At 49.4% G+C, this 17,428-nt stretch overlaps 1 protein-coding gene across 1 annotated transcript in view; it reads left to right on the plus strand.

The window, feature by feature from the left end:
• The window catches only part of PPP5C (protein phosphatase 5, catalytic subunit), a 33,023-nt gene that overhangs the window by 5,420 nt on the left and 10,175 nt on the right, over positions 1-17,428 (plus strand). The window contains exons 2-4 of the mRNA XM_008591781.1: positions 2,172-2,413; positions 12,214-12,361; positions 13,092-13,213. Coding sequence (XP_008590003.1) covers positions 2,172-2,413; positions 12,214-12,361; positions 13,092-13,213 — 512 coding nt within the window. The remainder of the gene's footprint in view (positions 1-2,171; positions 2,414-12,213; positions 12,362-13,091; positions 13,214-17,428) is intronic.

Consider the following 17,428-nt stretch of genomic DNA (forward strand, 5'->3'; position numbering starts at 1 on the left):
ATCTCTAAATGGGGACTGTCTGGAGGATGGAATGCACTTGTATCTGTAAAGCACATAGAATAGGGCTGGGGTGTGGATGCACACAGGTAGCTCAGGTCCTCCCATTTCCTGTGGCTCCCTTCTCTCCTTCCCTTCATTAGTGTCATTCACTTTTACAAGTACGTGCTGCTGCTTCCTCTGCCGCAGCCACTTTTCCTACATAAGTTCCCTCACAACCACCTAATGAGGCAGAGCCAATTGTGATTCTGGAATTTCAGATGAGCAAACTGAAGGGCAGAGCAGGGGGGCCCTCGGCCTGAGGTCGGGCTCCAGAAACCAGGCTCCCCACCCTGGGCCATTCAGGTAAGTAACACCTCAGCTGTCGAGAACACTGGCCAGCCGGCCTCTGAAACCTTGCCAGGAGACCAGAAGGAGTCCTCAAAGGCTCGGGCATTCAAGGGAGGGTCAGTCAGAGCTGGGCGGCCTGGTTCTGTCCTTGTTGGTTTCTGGGCAGTCCTAGGCCCTGCCCTCCTGAGGCTCCCAATCCTGGGGGGACACACTCATCACCTAACAGTGAAAACCCAGAGTAGACAGGGCTAGGATGGGGGAGCCCAGGGGCTGGGGCATTCCAGAGGGGGGCACCTGACCCAGTGTAGAGGTAAAGGAGGACTTCCTGAAGGAGGGGACATCTGAGCCATTTGAAAGATTGTCAGGAGTCAATCTGGCAAAAAGGGTGCTGCTTATATTGTTCCAGGCCATATCCTCGGTTCCTTCTCCCTTCTCTAGTGTCAGTCTCTTTCTCCCTCTCCCTCTTGCAGTCTCCCCCTCTCTTTTTCCTTCTCCCCCTCTCCCTCCCTCCATCCTTCCCTCCTTTCCTTCCTTCCTTTCTCCCTCTCTCCTTCCCTTCCTGTTTTCCTTCCTTCCCTATCTTTCATGGAGCCTGGAACCCTCTCCTTCCATTCTCTTCACCTGACTCTCATCCTCTAGGTCCCAGCTCCAGCATCCCCTCTGGGCTGCACAGCCCTAAACACTCTGGGTCATCACTGTCTGGGGACGAATCTGTCTCCACACTGGACTGTGTGCCCTGGGAAGGCAGGGTGGAGGCTGATGTGAACGCATACAGGGCCCGTGCCCTCCCAGGGCTTAGTTCAAATGGGGGAGATGGTTAACAAGCGAAAAACAAAACAAAAGCAAGTCATTGTTCATCAGGTCTGTGCTCTGGAGAAAAGTAAAGTGGGGTTCAGGGCGGGGACACCTGTTTCAGGCCAGGTAGTACGAGAAGAACCCTCTGAAACTCAAGTCCAGAGGGGGTATGTAAGTTGCCCAGGGACACCCAGCTAGTGAGAAGCAGAGCCAGGGATTGGGCCCAGCAGGCCACCTACTCGTGGATCTGTGCTGGCCCCTATGCCAGGCTCCCACCCAGAGATCACCCTGGCATGGGGGTGGGTTAGAGTAGCAGCATTTTGGTCTTGGCCTTGGCTTAGAATCCCTGCCTGACACTTGCTATGTGNGTCCTTGTCTTTTACCTTCCCTGAACTCACTCAACCCCAGCCTCAGCCCCACCCCTACCAACCTCTCACTGATCCTTGCACAGAAGCCTCACCCCCACCTCAGGGCCTTTGCACCTGCTGTTCCTTGTGTCAAGAATGCTCTTCCTCCCATCTGGTGTGTCGCTCCTTGGGTCTCTGTTGATAAGTCCCCTTCTCCTTGAGGCCTAAGTGGATTCCTTCTCCTTCTCACTTCCTGTTCTCCCACTTGATGCCCTGTTTGGCTTGTTTACTGCTTTGGGGAGCTGGACAGCCAGGGGAGACTCACATTTGCCTGATTCAAATCTCCACTCTGGTGCTCACTCACATATCCCCTCTGGACCATGGGGAGGGTTCGAGGAGACTCCTGAGGTCCTGAAAGAAGTAGTGCCCAGCTGGGGCCTTGAGGGGTGGGTGGTTGGGTGGACTGGTGGGTAGAATCGGATCTGGTCCTGGAGAATATGGTCTGAAGGGACAAGGCCTGAGCTAGGGTGGAACGGTTAGGACGTGGAGAAGGGAGCAGGCTGAGGAGACCTTTCTGAGCGCAGCTGCAAGTCTCAGTTTCCCTATCTGTAAACGGGGAGGCTGGACCAATATCCAGCCAAGGTACACCTGTTCTTGCAGCACCACCTCACGCTTCTTCCTCCTCTTCCTCCATCTCCACAGCGAAGGACTACGAGAACGCAATCAAGTTCTACAGCCAGGCCATCGAGCTGAACCCCAGCAATGCCATCTACTATGGCAATCGCAGCCTGGCCTACCTGCGCACCGAGTGCTATGGCTATGCCCTGGGTGATGCCACGCGGGCCATCGAGATTGACAAGAAGTACATCAAGGGCTATTACCGCCGGGCCGCCAGCAACATGGCACTGGGCAAGTTCCGGGCTGCCCTACGTGACTATGAGACGGTGAGCTGGGCTAAGGGGAGGGGCTATCTCCCTTGCCTGAGCTAGGTGGATGCTGAGGGCCCGCCTGGGACTGGGCGGGGCGGGCTCAGGGAGCATGGCTAGAGGGGTAGGTGTGAGGAACAAGTGGTATTTACCTACCACTCACTTGTGCAGCAAATGCCCGTGATGCCCCTCGGTCTGGAGCAGACTGCCCAGGTTCACCTGCATGCCCTGCTGTCCCACACTTCATGACCCTGGCCAAGGTCACCACCTCTCACACCTTCCTCTGCATATCTGTGAACTGAGGAAAGCATAGGACCTGCCCTTAAGGGTTGCTGGAGGGAATACATGAGGCTGTGCTTTTCCAGTGCTTAGAGTGGCACCTGGCACATAGTCAGTGTTCTTTGATAATTAGCCATCATCATGGTTGTCGCTATTGCCATTAGAGTTGAGCAAGAGCCACACAGCCCTCTTCTGATGGAGTTCATAACTCCGGGTGCACAAAAAAGCAACCCCATGTCACTGAATAGGTGAGCACAGTAACTGCAGATGTGGAGCTGAGCTCTGAAGGAAATACACAGGGCAATGCACTGGGGAGAGACTGCAAAGGGGAGGTGGCGTGGTGTGGTGATGAGGGAGGATCTAGAGCCAGTCACTCCTCTGCCACTGCCCCCACTGATGACATGCTCTGATGACCCTACCAGTAGTGGTAGGGACTTGCAGAGTGGTCATCTTCACATCACTGGGTTCTGCGTCCTTCATGGAGATCAGCTGGCTGAATCATTGTAGCAGCCCTGAGAGGTAAGAACTGTGATCGCCTCCATTGTACAGATGAGGAAACTGAGGCCTAGAGCAGTTAAGTCACCTGCCCAGTAACCCCCAGCTGCTAAGTGGCGGGAAGCCTGGGCTTCAGGGCCTTGTCTCTCCCGACTCAGAGAGCTCCCTGAGAGCAGGGGTGTGTGTTCTGTTCATTGGGACAGTGCTTGGTGCACCCTGGGGCTCAGTATGTGTTAAATGGGTTATTATTCTGCCACCCCCCCATATGTAGATATGCCTTCCCTCCCTCCTTCCACTGCATCCATTACACACTCTGAGCAGCTTCTGTTGGGTAGGGAGGAGCAGCCACTGGGCTGAGAAGCCACAGTCTGCAGTTGGAGGGAGTCAAGTCAGATGGCTTGGACTGCTGGCCCCTGGCCTGGGGAGGGGAGTGGATTTTGGGCCAGGTGAAGGCTTGAGTCAATAGGGAGGAGCAGCCACTGGGCTGAGAAGCCACAGTCTGCAGTTGGAGGGAGTCAAGTCAGACGGCCTGGACTGCTGGCCCCTGGCCTGGGGAGGGGAGTGGATTTTGGGCCAGGTGAAGGCTTGAGTCATGCCCGGGACCAGGGACACCTGTGTTACAGAGGGGGCAGAGGTCTGGAGGAGGGCTGGGGTAACAGAGCAGCAGAGCTGAGTCTTTACAAGCTTGAGCTCCCAGACATTCCCTGGCCAAGCCCCTCTGGTGTTGTCCCTTGGTGTCCTCATCTGGAAAATGGTGACAAGAGGAGTGGGGCTCTGATGAAGTGAGTGAGTAAAGGTCACTGGGGCTGGAGGCCTCAGTAATGAGTAACCACTGATAGAAGGGGCAGGCTTCAGGTGGAGCAGACTGGGGGCAGAAGACAGAGGAGCCCAGGGCAAGGAACAGGGCTTCTTTTCGTGACTCTGGCCTTGTCTGCTGCCTAACGCCACACAGTCCACAAGGTGGGTGGTGGGTTCCAGGCATCCTATGGATGTAGCACATCTGGTCTGTCTCCCTGGCCTTGTGGATGCCATGGAGGGAATGGTGAATCAGAGCTCTTACCAGAACCAACCTGAGGTGGGCCACAGCCAGCACCTAAGTTGTCCTGGCCTATTTCCCTGTGGGGGCTCTCCTGGCAGTGCTGGGACCCCCTATGAGCCTGAGATCCTGCCATCAGCAGGCCATCCACATGCCTGCAGGCCTTCAGCCCAATATTCTCATTTGATTCTTCAGGCTGTGTGTGCCCTGGGGCAGCTCCCCATCCCAAGAGGTTACCTCTTGCCCCCCAGAGGCTGTCTTGTGACAAATGCTGGGGTTTCATGGAGAACATGCCCAGGCCTTGTCCTCTTAGACCAGGAGATCAGTTGTGGAAAGAGAGGCAGTATATGACCTTGGTTGAAACTGACAAGCTCAAGGCTGCCTCTCAGCTTCCTGGCCCTTGGTTAGGCCCTCTGGGTCTCAGCCTCGGTTTGCTTCTCTATGTGCTTGCTGTGGGCCCAATTCACTGCTCTGAGGTCTTTCCAGGCATGAATTCAACCCTTTTTACAGGATGGAAACTGAGTTCTAAAGTGGGGAAGCCCCTCCTCCAAGATCACCTAGCAGGGAAGCAGCAGAGCTGGGACTTGAACCCAGAGTCTGTGGTTGTACCTGTTAGTCAGGTGCAAAGTCAGTTGGATGGTTTGAGATCAGCACTTTTGTCTTCATCAAATAGAGAAGAAAAAACAGTTCATTGTTGGAGAAAGTGTGTAATACTGTCTTGTGAAAAGTATTTCACTTACATGAATATAGACAGGTGTCAGGTGTGATGTAAAATACAGGTTTCTTACTGTGGGTCATGGTCCGAAGGTCTGAAGGTCACCAGTGCAGGGGTTGGAGGCGCATGCTCTGTGCTCAGAACACCCAGGTTCACAGCCAGCTCAGATTGGATACAAGCTGTGTGGCTCCCAGTGCTTTGGCTCTCAGGCCTCAGTGTCCTCGTCTGTAAAAAGGGTGAGAATATAGGAATAAAAACCAAAGTGGTTTTTCTATACTCTCACTCAACAATCAACACAGAAGACTCTTGTGACTTCTGGTCACCAAATGTGTGGAGATTTCTGTTCACCAGCAACCAGTCAGTTCTGCGTCGCACAGCAGCTGGGTGTCCTCTAATTCAATTCAATTCTGACGCTGTCTACCTGCAGATAGTATCAGATCCCACAGATTGAGGACTCAGGCCCACAAGACTGCCTCCCTCTCTTCCAGTGCCACTCGCCAGCCCCAGATTGTTTTACCTGTGCTTCTGTCTAATTGGCTATAAATCGGGGTCCCCATGACCCCTTCCTCGGATTCTATTAGTTTGCTAGATAGGATCACAGAATTCAGGGGAACACTTATATTTACTTGTTTATTATAAAGGGTATTGCAAAGGATACAGACAAAGAGATGCACAGGGTGAGGTATGGGGAAAGGAGCATGTCTTGGGCACGCTACCCTCTGCCCCTGTGTTCAGCTATCTAGAAACTCCCAGAATCCAGTCTTTTGGGGTTTTATAGAAGCTTCATTACATAGGCATGATTGACTAAATAATTGGCCACTGGTAATCAATTTAACCTTCAGCCCCTCTTCACTCCCTGGAAATTGGGGGGTGGGGCTGAAAGTCCTAACCCTCTAATCCTGTCTTGGTCTTTCCTGACCATTTACCAACCTAGGGGCTGCCAGCCATCAGTTGACTCATTAGCATACAAAAAGACATGTATTACTTTGGAGATTCCGAGATTTTAGCACTTGTATGCCACGAAACAGGACAAAGAGATATTATATATTATTTTACAGTATTACAGGGGATATAACAATAGGGCCTGCCTCATAGTGTGTTGTGAGTATTAAATGAGATCAGTAGAATAATAGGGCCTGCCCCATGCTTAGGTGTCTCCTGGAGGTGTCTGGGATTCCACACTATGATGGGGAAAGAGTCTCTGCCCCACCGAAAGGGCTGTTCTTAGGGGACTGGGGGAGCTGGGTGTATCTCCATTCTGCTCTCCCTCTAGGGCCTAGCTACAGACCCTAGGTCGTTGATCTCCGTTTCCAGTGGTTCCATGTTGAATTCCCCCCCAACATATACCCTTCATCTCCCCATTAATCCTTTCAGATGGTGTGATGGTTAATTTTAGATGTCAGCTTGACTGGATTAAGGAATACCTATAGATCTGGTAAAGCATTAATTCTGGGTGTGTCTGTGAGGGTGTTTCCAGAGGTGATTGGCTGTGAGTGGGAAAGAGCTGCCCTCAGTGTAGGCAGGCATCATCCAATGCTGAGAAAGACTTCTTTTTCTCCTGGGACTAGGGCACACTCTTTCCCTCCTGCTCTTGGACATCAGGACCCTAGGCTGTCTCTGAGTTTGGGACTCCAGGACTTATCCCAGTGCTCCCCACTCTCCCCTACCCCTGGCCCCTGGTTCTCAGGCCTTCAGCCTCAGATTGAGAATTACAGGAGACCTGAAACGTCACAATGGCCCAGGTCATTACTCCAGTCAGAGTACGGGTTTGTGGAGGTCAGGTGATCAGTGGAGTTTTAGCTCACGTCCAACTCACAGTGGGTCCCTGAACCCATCCCATGGTCATTTCCCCAGTTCCAGAATGTGTAATTGGAATAGACATATTTAAGAGCTGGCAGAGTCTTCTCTTTGGTCCCTAACCTGTGAGTTGAGGGCTATTATGGTGGAAAAGGCTATTAGAGCTGCCTCTAGCCAGGAAAATCGTAAATCAGAAACAATACCACATCCCTGGAAGGATTGCAGAGATTAGTGCCATCATTAAGGACTTGAAAGATACAGGGGTGGTGATTCCCACCACATCCCCTTCAAGTCTCTTGTTTGGCTTGTGTAGAAGACATATGGATCCTGGAGAATGACAGTGGATTATCTTAAGTTTAACCAAGTAGTGACTCCAGTTGCAGCTTCTTTTCCAGATGTGGTTTCATTGGTTGAGCAAAATTAACACATTTTCTGGTACCTAGTATGCAGCTATTTATCAGGCAAAAATCTTTTTTTCTCTATGTCTGTCGCTAAGATCCACCAGAAGCAGTTTGCTTTCACCTGGCAAGACCAACAATACACCTTCACAGTCCTACATTAGCTCTCCAGCCCAATGTCACAATTTAGGTTGTAGGGATTTTGATCACCTTTCCCTTCCGCGGGATATCACAGTGGTTCATTACATTGATGAAATGCTGATTAGACCTAGCGTGTGTGAAGTAGCAACTACTCTGGACTTATTGGTAAGATGGTGTCATGTGAGCCAATTCTCCTAACAAATCCCCCTTCATATACAGTCGTGTGTTGCTTAACAATGGGGGTATGTTCTCAGAAATGCATTGTTAGGCAATATGATTGTGTGAACATCACAGTGTATTTACACAAACCTAGATGGCATACCTTACAAACCTCGATGGTGTACCTAGATGGTACACCGAGGCTATATTGTATAGCCTGTTGCTCCTACACTGCAAACTTGTACAGCCTGTTACTGTATGAATACTGTAGGCAGTTGTAATACAGTGGTATTTGTATCTAAACATATCTATTTAGACATAAAAATATGATATTATGATCTTATCAAACTGCTGTCATATGTGCGGTTTGTCTTTGACCAAAACATCATTACGCTGCATGACTATATCTGTCTACATGTATATGTCCTATTAGTTCTGTCTCTCTGGAGAACCCTGACTAATACATATGGACACCCCCCCGCCCCCCATTGAGTCTTCTTTTCAGGAAACACCACCTGTATTGTTCTTTCCTGTCTGTGCTCTAAACTCACTTGGTCATGCAAGCCCAGGTCAGATCTGTGGGACTCCTTCTGCCCTCCTCACCCCTTCCTGGGATCTTCTGGTTTTTTGCTTTGGTTTGTGATATGGTCTGGCCTTGGGTTTCTTATAGCATAGTCTAGTACAGTCAGTTAGAAATGTATTTTGCTTCGAAAGGCTGTACACAGCGATGGTATGGATATATAAAGGTAACAGCAGGCCGGCCTGTGGCTCACTCGGTAGAGTGCGGTGCTGATAACACCAAGGCCCCGGGTTCGGATCCCATATAGGGATGGCCGGTTCGCTCACTGGGTGAGCGTGGTGCTGACAACACCAAGTCAAGGGTTAAGATCCCCTTACCGGTCATCTTTTTAAAAAAAAAAAAAAAAAAAAAAGATATAAAGGAAACAGGAATAGTCATAGCTGATACTACAGCACTCACTGAAGGCCCTTCATGCCGTAATAACTCATTTAATCTTTCCAAAAACGCTGTGCGGTGGGGACTCTTGTTATCCCTCCCTGATTTACAGATGAGGAAACCAAAACCCTGAGGGTAGGTCACTCCCCTGAGGTCCTACAGCCAGGAAGTGGAAGCTCACTCCCAGAGTCAGGCTCCTAACCGTGGGCGTGTACGAGTTTCTTGGCACAATACTTGCCCCTACCTCAGGCAGTTGTCTCTCTTCTTTTCTGTTTTATTATACAAGGAATGCTAGGAATGACTTGCTAAATTAATTCACCAGAGGCTCTTGATCTCTGGGATGAAAACCCTGGCGTTATGCTTAAGACTACTGCTGGGCAGTGGGGCTGCCTGCTCTAGAAATCTGCCCTCTCATACCCCCAATCTGTGTGCCTCAAATGGACCACATCTCATTGGCTGTACATTGTAGGTAATCATAATGCCCTGTCACACCTTCTTATGTGGGCCCACTCTTCGTGGGACCTGGATCTTGCTGTTGGTCTATACTGCCTTACCCCTCAGTTCCAAAACCCAAGCAGTTCTGAAAAATACAGTTATTTTAGTAAGTTTGGGCAACTTATTTGGTGGCAAAACCTGGCCTGAACTACTAAAAAGCTGTTGACAGTCTTGATTGCTCCCACATGGTGTGACTGGAGGTTTTGCTGCAGTAATGGCTATGCATGTGATTATCAGGTGCTGCCCTGGACCTGCTGGGGGTGTCATTTACCGTGTTATGTGTGTACTGAGTTGTCTTTCTAAAATCTGAAAAATCCCCAGTTCCCAAACACATGCAGCCCCCAGGGCTACATGTAGAGATTATGAACCTATGTTCATCAGCTCAAGTGTCAGAGGTATTGCCTATGAGCACTCCCAGCTGAGGATACCATTTTTTGAGAAAAAGTTTTTATTTTGAGAGCATTGTAGATTCACGTACAGTTGTAAGAGGTAATAGAGATCCCAGTTCCCCCCAATGTTATATGTGGCATAAATACTTAAATATCACAATCAGTATACTGACACCGACACAATACAGATACCACTTTTTAAAGAAAAGTCTAGTGTTAGGTTTTGACCCAGCAAGCCTCAGTTCCTTAAGGCCCCGCCAGGCTCCTCCAGTCTGCAGCAAATGCCTTTTCCCAGGAGCAAGAGTTTGGTAGGGCCACTTTCATTGTCCCAGTCAGACTTTGCGAGTCATTGCAGCAGCAGCAGCTGCCTTGGAATGAGCACTTGCTTGTTGCTGGGCTCAATTCTCACACCATCCCTCCATAGGGGTGCTGACACCACCCCAACTTTATAGAAACTGAGGGAGGCTGGAGAGGTGGGGCCACTTGCCTTGGAAAGCCTGAATTCAGACCCAGGAGGCCCGGCCCCAGAGTGTGAGCTCATGACCAGTAGCCAATGCTGCCTCCCTGGAGGGTGTACAAGGGTGCTCTAGAGACAGGAGGCAGCAGGAGCTGTTTAATTGGCCCGGGCAGGAAAGGGAGATGGCAGAAGGGGAGCACTTCCCGGCAGGCGTAGTGGAAATTGGGAGCCTAGGGTTGGGTGCAAGTTGATCTGGGAGAGAATGGAATCCTGGCTTCACGCGTTGGTGACTTCACCTTTCTGGACCTCAGTTTCCTCATCTGCCAAACGGGGATTGTGATAATGCTACCACCTATAGCTGCATGGAGGATAAAATGAGCGAGTTAATTGCTCACAACGGTGAGCCGTGTGTGATGATCATTCCTGTTGCCGTTGCCACTGTTGTTATTGCTGCTCCCTGTTCTCTTCCTCCTGCATTGTCATCATTCGTCTCGTTCTTCATTCATTCATTCACTGCTAAGGACACAGTCGTGGCTGTTTTCAACCCTGCCCTCGTGGAGCCACCTTCCAGTGGGGTGGACAGACCTGTCCCCAGAAGTGCTCAGGGCTGGGGCAAGGGAGCCCAGGAGCCTGTGGGAGCCCAGAGGGGGTGGCTCACCCAGCCTGGGAGGGTCACGAGGGACTTTCTGGGGGAGGGGACAGTGGAACTGAGACCTGGAGGAAAAGGAGGAGCTAGGAAGGAGAGGGAGGTGGAAAGGAGGTATTCTGGGCAGGGGGCAGCCTGTACAGGGGTCTGGAGCTACGAGGGAGCTGGCACATTGGGGGATTTGTGAGTGGTCTGGCTGGGTAGTGCTGGGCAAACAGAAAAGATGGAGGGGTGGGTGGGGCCTCATGGGTGAGGCCACGTGGTGGTTTGGACTTTATCCAGGGTGTGGAGTCATAATAACCTCTCCCCATTAGAAGGGACTCCAGGGGCTGTCTAGTGCTGCCTCCCTCCCCTGCCTGCACCACACCCATACCCCAGGTAGAGCTGCCTGGCAAGGTGCCCTGGCCTGGGCCTGCCCAGACAGGGAGGAGACCATCTCCTGGCTCACCTTGGCTTCTTCCCACCCAGCTTGGTCCACACCCCTATTCCCATGGTGAAGGAGTCTCACCCCCCTGCCCTAGCCACCAACCCACAAGGGTTATCCGGTGTCTTTGCACAGGCTTCTGACTCACCCTCCCAGGGTTTCCACTAGGGGTCGCCCCTGCCCCTTGAGGGCCAGCCCTGGCACCTCCCTCTCTATCGCTTGTCAGGGGAGCTGTGGGGGCAGATCAGGCAGGATCTACACAGTTACAGTAATAGTTACAGATAAAGGTGAGGTCACTTGCCCAAAGTCACACAGCAAGTAAGTGGCAGAGCCAGGCTCTGAATCCAGCCCTGTCTGCTTTTGAGCTCAGAGGATCAGTGTGTGCAGGAAGCGAGGTAGGAGGTGGAGAGAGGGATGGGGATAGGTTTCTCTAACTGGGAACTTACTGTGTCCCAAAGCGGTATACCTAGCACTAATTGTGTATGATCTCCTTTAATTAGCACAGCAGCCCTGAAAGAGACCCACCAAGAGCAACTGACCCTTATGTGGAGTTTGTTCTTGCCTGGCACTCCTGCAGACATTTGACAAATGTTATCATTTAATTCTCTCAGTGGCCCTCTGAGGTAGACCCTGTTCTCAGACCCATCTTACAGAGGGGAAAACCAACCCACATAGGGGCAAACTCACCTGCCCAAGGTCACTCAGTGCATCATTGGCACAGGTGGGATGTGAACCCAGGTGGTCCGGATCTGTGGCCCGTAGTCTCACCTCTCTGCAGTGGAGGAACCTGAGGGAAATGGTGTGTCCTGGGTCTCCCAGGAGCCCAAGGTCAAGCAAGGGATGGGAGGCCGCTCAGTGCTGGCTGCTTCCTGCCAACCCAACTCCCTGCCAGTCCCTGTGCTTGTTACTTAGCTATCCTACAGCCTAGGGCGCTGGAATCCCTTGTCACCCCATTTTATAGATGAGGAAACTGAGGCTCAGGGAGTTTGGGTCATCCGACAAGTTGTTGGCCCTTCAGATGAGTCTGGGCTATTCATTGTGACTAGATCCAGCCCAACCTTTCCTCTCGACTCCTATCACCTTGGTAATCACAGCAGCGATAACAGTGTGTCTGCCTCAGCAGACACCTGCACTGGTCCTGCGAGGAACCTGAGGCTGAGCATTTGGTCCTCAGATGGGGCAACTGTTTTATTCTAATAGTAGTCATAGCTAATATTTATGAAGACCACCTGCGTGGGCTAAACTGTTTACCCCCTCACGGCAGCTCTGTTTGGGCAACTCTTGTTACGACCAGTTTGGAGATGCAGAAACCAAGGTTTGGAGGTTAACCATGTCCTGAGTTGTACCACAGTGCTTGGTGGCCTGGGGGGTCTGACCGAGGGCAGCCGTGGCATCCCCACCCCTGATTGTTCCTCTCCCCGCCCCCCCGCAGGTGGTGAAGGTGAAGCCCCATGACAAGGATGCCAAAATGAAATACCAGGAGTGCAACAAGATCGTGAAGCAGAAAGCCTTTGAGCGGGCAATTGCAGGCGATGAGCACAAGCGCTCTGTCGTGGACTCACTGGACATCGAGAGCATGAGTGAGTCGGGCCTCAGTGACCGGCCCTAGCCCAAACACTCCACGTCCTTGCACAAGCCCACCATTCCTCCTGTAAAGCTGGGGGCTGCAGTGGGCTCGGGGGTGTTCTCCAGTCCCTGTCCCCGGGCTGCTTTCTGGTGTTCTCTGCCTACATGTCTGGGAACTCCACAATACGAAGCTGGGGCTCAAATTCCCCAGTGGGCAAAGTAGGTGAGCCGTGACTCCCGCCACCTCACTCACCCTCATCCTCCACCCAGGCCCTTGCGCCCTGCTGGCTTCTCAACCTTCCACCCTGCTTCCCTCCCAACAGTAGCACCAGCCCCTCATGGGCCTCCCATATCTGATTCACCCCTAGGTGCTGAGAAGATTCAGCCATTCATCCCACATATAATTATTGAGCACCTACTCTGTGCCAGGCACTATTCTAAGACCTTGGGAAACAGCTGTGAACAAAACAGGAGCTGATACACCAGTGGGGAGAGGGGATGACCGAGTCGAGGAATGAGTGAATGTGCTAAGTGCTCTAAGATCGAGTGGGGTGAGAGGAGAGGGGGTGAAGGAAGAGAAGTGGCCTTGAGAGGCCCTGGCTGGGGAGAGGAATCTTTGCTCGCTTCATCCCTCTGTCGACCTGTGTGTCCAGTGGGTCTGCCTCATGCTTGGAGCCAGGACCCCCCGCCCCCCAGCCACCCTTACAGTGGCTGTGTGACTTTTGTTCCCCATTCACACACCAGCCATCGAGGATGAATACAGCGGGCCCAAGCTTGAGGACGGCAAAGTGACAGTCACTTTCATGAAGGAGCTCATGCAGTGGTACAAGGAACAGAAGAAACTGCACCGGAAGTGCGCCTACCAGGTAACACACCTGTCAGGTACAGTACAAGTATGCGAACACAGGATAGTGTCACTGCACTGGCAGGTGTGGGCACTGAGCAAAATGTGAGAGAAGGTGGTCATGATGGCTGAAACTTAGGGGAGTTGTGTGCTGGGCACCACGGGGTTGCTGCGTGGTCTCATCTAGTGCCACAGGGATTTGGGGAGGCAGCAGGTGGTTCCTTTTCACAGGTGCAGAGACACAGGGCCAGAGAGGTTAGGTGACTGGCCCAAGGTCAAAGGTAAGGAAGCAGCAACACCCTTGGCTGAGAGTTTTGATCCCAGGCTCTTGGGCCTTTGTGGCTGTTGGTTGCTGCAGGTTGTTTGGGACTTGATGGCTGATCTTGCCCTTGAGGCCCCCAGGAGGGCACCCAGCCACAGGGTGTTGAGCTGGTTGAGTGAGACTTGGGCTCCAGTACCCCATCTTCCCAGGACCCCTGCTCTGACCTCTCAGGACTGCAGGGAAGTTGGGGGACTGCTGGTGTCCACCACCTCCTAGGGTGGTTGTGAGGATGCAGGACTTCCTGGGAGTGGGGTTGACAGGCAGGTGACGGAAAGGAGTGTGGCAGGTGATTGGGAAGATTTAGGGAGCGGTGGGGACTGCGGCTAGCGGGGATTCACCTGCTGGCTAGCGGGGATTCACCTGCCCCCCCTGAAGGCAGTGGGTGAAGTTGCCAGTTGATGCACCCTAGACCCAAACGGCCTAGGTTCAAATCCCTACTTCCCCACTTGCTAGCTGTGTGACCATAGGCAGGCGGCTTCACCTCTCTGACCCTTGATTTCTTCCTCTGTAAATGGGGAAAACCCTATTGCCCCCACCTTGGGTGGTTGTGAGGATTAATTGAGTTTAGTCCACAACAGTGCTTAAAACACTGCCAGGTACCCAGTTAGTGCTCAGGATGGGTTCGCTATTAAGATGACCACGTGGATGAAAATGAGAGAAGAGGGGTGTCCACATTTCCGGTTGTTTTTAATGGACGTATAATGTGCACAAAATGAAATGCAGAAATCTTAGGTGTCCGGTTAGATGAGTTTTAATGGTTTTAAATGCTGCTGCCCAAACAACTTATAGAACATTTCCATCACCCAGAAAGTTCTCTTTGGCCCAGAGGCAGCCACTGATCTGATGTTTACCACCATAAGTTAATTCTTCCTGTTCTTGAACTTCACGTAAATGTTGTACAGGGTTATACTCTTCAGTATTGTGTCTTTTGCTTATCATAGTGTGTGTGAGATTCATACACATACATTGTGTGTTGGTAGTTCAACTATTCCATTGTATGAATAGTCTGGTTTGTTTGGCAGTCTTCTGCCGAAAGACCTTTGGGTCATTTCCACTTTTTAGCTTTTATAAATAAAGCTGCTGTGAACTTTCCGTGAACTTTCTTGGACAAGTCTTTTTGTAAATATGTCTTCATTGCTCATGTTAAATTTCTGTATTATCTTTTTTCTATTTCATTGATTTTCATTGATTTTTAACTTTTTTCTTTCTTCTGCATGCTTGGGGCTTAATTTACTTTCTTCCAGCTTCTGAAGGTAGATGTTTATGTTGTTGATTTTATACCTTTTCTTCTACTCAAAGCATTTAAAACTAAATTTCCATCTAAGCAGTGCTTTAGCAGCATCCCATGAATTTTGATGTTTTGTTTTCAGTCTCATTCATTTAGAATTTTTTTCTGATTTCTTATTTTTTTTTTTTTTTAAAGATGACCGGTAAGGGGATCTTAACCCTTGACTTGGTGTTGTCAGCACCACGCTCAGCCAGTGAGCGAACCGGCCATCCCTATGTGGGATCCGAACCTGGGGCCTTGGTGTTATTAGCACCGTATTGTTTAACTTTCAAATCTTTGGGGATTTTCTCGATATATTATTGCTATCTATTTGTAATTTAGTACTCTTTTAGTCAGAGATCATACTCCGTATGATTCAGTATGGGGCTATTTTTAGGTCTATCTTGGCAAACATGCAGTGTGCTTTGGAAAATAATATGTATGTTACAGTTGATAGTCATAGGACTCTATAAATGTCAATTAGGTCAAGATTGTTGAGACTGCTGTTAAAATCTTTTATAGTCTTTTTTTTTTTCTAATTCTACCATTTATTGAGAGAGGGCTGTTAAAACCTCTAACTGTACTTATAAATTTGTCTATTTTTCCCTATAGTTTGGTCAGTTTTTACATCCTGTATTTTGAAACTTTTATTAGGTGCACATTTAGGATTGTTATGCATCTTGATGAATGGGCTTTTTTATCATTCCAAAATTACTCTGGCAGTACTTTTTGGCTTGAAGTCCACATCTTCTCTTATTAATATAGTTAGACCAATTTTTTTTTTTTTTTGAGAGTTGCAAGCACTATTTATTTATTCAGCTTTATTTATATTTATTTTTGTGGGGTCCAGTGTGTTGTTTCAATACATGCATATGCTGCATAGTGATTCACTTAGGGTGGGTAGTGTAGTATTGTCCCCATTAGTTCACCCCTAAACACCCCCCCACCCACACCCGTCCCAGCCTCTGGTAACCATTGTTTTACTCTACTTTTTTTTTTAAACATATAAAGATTAACATCCTTATTGCAAAAAGAACTCTTAAAAATGAATTAGAAAAATCTAAGCAGAAATTTGATGAGGGACATGAGCAGATAATTCACACAACCCAGAGAAAGACATGTGGTTAATAAGTACATGCTAGGATCTGGTTGCAGGTGTAGGTGGTTGCAGGCCACGCAGGATCCCAGGCATGGTCTGGTTTCGATGCTGGCCTGGATGTGTGGCAGGGGTGGGGCTAAGGCTCATGGGCCCCCCCCCGCCCGTCTCTCAGGATACCCGTAGACCAATTTTTTTTATACTTAGTATTCGCATGGTATAAATTTTCTACCCTTTTATTTTCAGCCTGTCAGTGTCTTTAAAGTGAGTTTTTTTGTAAACAGCATATAATTGGGTCTTGCTTTTCTATCCAGTCTGACAGTGTATACTTTTTAATTGGAGTGTTTAGTTTATTGATTGATTGATTGATTGGCAACTGGCCAGAAAGGGGATCCATACCCTTGACCTTGGTGTTACCAGCATTGTGCTCTAATCAAGTGATCTAATCGGCCAGCCTCATTTATATTTAATGAAACTATGATATGGTTGAATTTAAATCTAGTCTTTATATCTCTTTTCTTTTCCTTTTTTTTTTTTTTTGGCAGGGGGGGAGGGGAGCGACTGGCTGGTCTGGGAATCTGACCCCTTGACCTTGGTGTTATAATCTGCGCTCTAACCAATTGAGCCAGCCAGTTAGCCCGATTGATACCTCTTTTCTAAATGTCCCATTTATTTTTCCCCAAATTCCTGCTTTTCTGACTTTCTTTTGTGTTAATCTAGAATCTTTGCATTTTATTTTATCTGTTCAATTGGATTTTGTTTTTTGTTTTTTAAAGATGGCCGGTAAGGGGATCTTAACCCTTGCCTTGGTGTTGTCAGCACCACGCTCAGCCAGCAAGGTGACCGGTCATCCTTATATGGGATCCGAACCTGGGGCCTTGGTGCCATCAGCACCGCACTCTCCCGAGCGAGCCACGGGCCGGCCCCTTCAATTGGATTTTTTGTTATACTTTAGAATGGGTGTGGGGAGGAAGGGAGTGTTTGTTTAGTGGATGCTCTAGATCAGCCCTTCTCAACTAAGGTTTTCTAGAGAATATGAGCCCTTATGCCCTTAGGCATTAATTGTGTGCTGTTAATTAACTTCTGTCTTGTGAATCTGGTACCCTCCTGTGGAGAACTGAGAAAGTAGCCTCTGAAAATATTTTCTGTGGGGCTTAATGATTTCCTAGAACCTGTTCCAGAGATTACAATATGCAACTTTACCTTATCCCAGTCTATCTTCAAATAATATTATGCTACTTAATAAACAATGTAAAAAATCTTACAACATGTGATTCCTTTTACTTTCTCTGGACCTTTGTGCTATGTGGTATAGCATGTGCTATAAGTTCCATGATAAATACATCTTTATTTTTTCTTTAATCAATATTTTAAAGAACTGTATGTATGTATGTATACATAGACTTGCTTAGACACACTTATATACATGAGAGTACTTCAGAAAGTTCATGGAAAAATAGAATTGAAAGATAATTTTGAGGGCCAGCCCATGGCTCACTTGGGAGAGTGTGGTGCTGATAACACCAAGGCCACGGGTTCGGATCCTATATAG

This window comes from Galeopterus variegatus, unplaced genomic scaffold (assembly GCF_000696425.1).
Source record: "Galeopterus variegatus unplaced genomic scaffold, G_variegatus-3.0.2 Scaffold7280, whole genome shotgun sequence".
NCBI classification, from domain to species: Eukaryota; Metazoa; Chordata; class Mammalia; order Dermoptera; family Cynocephalidae; genus Galeopterus; species Galeopterus variegatus.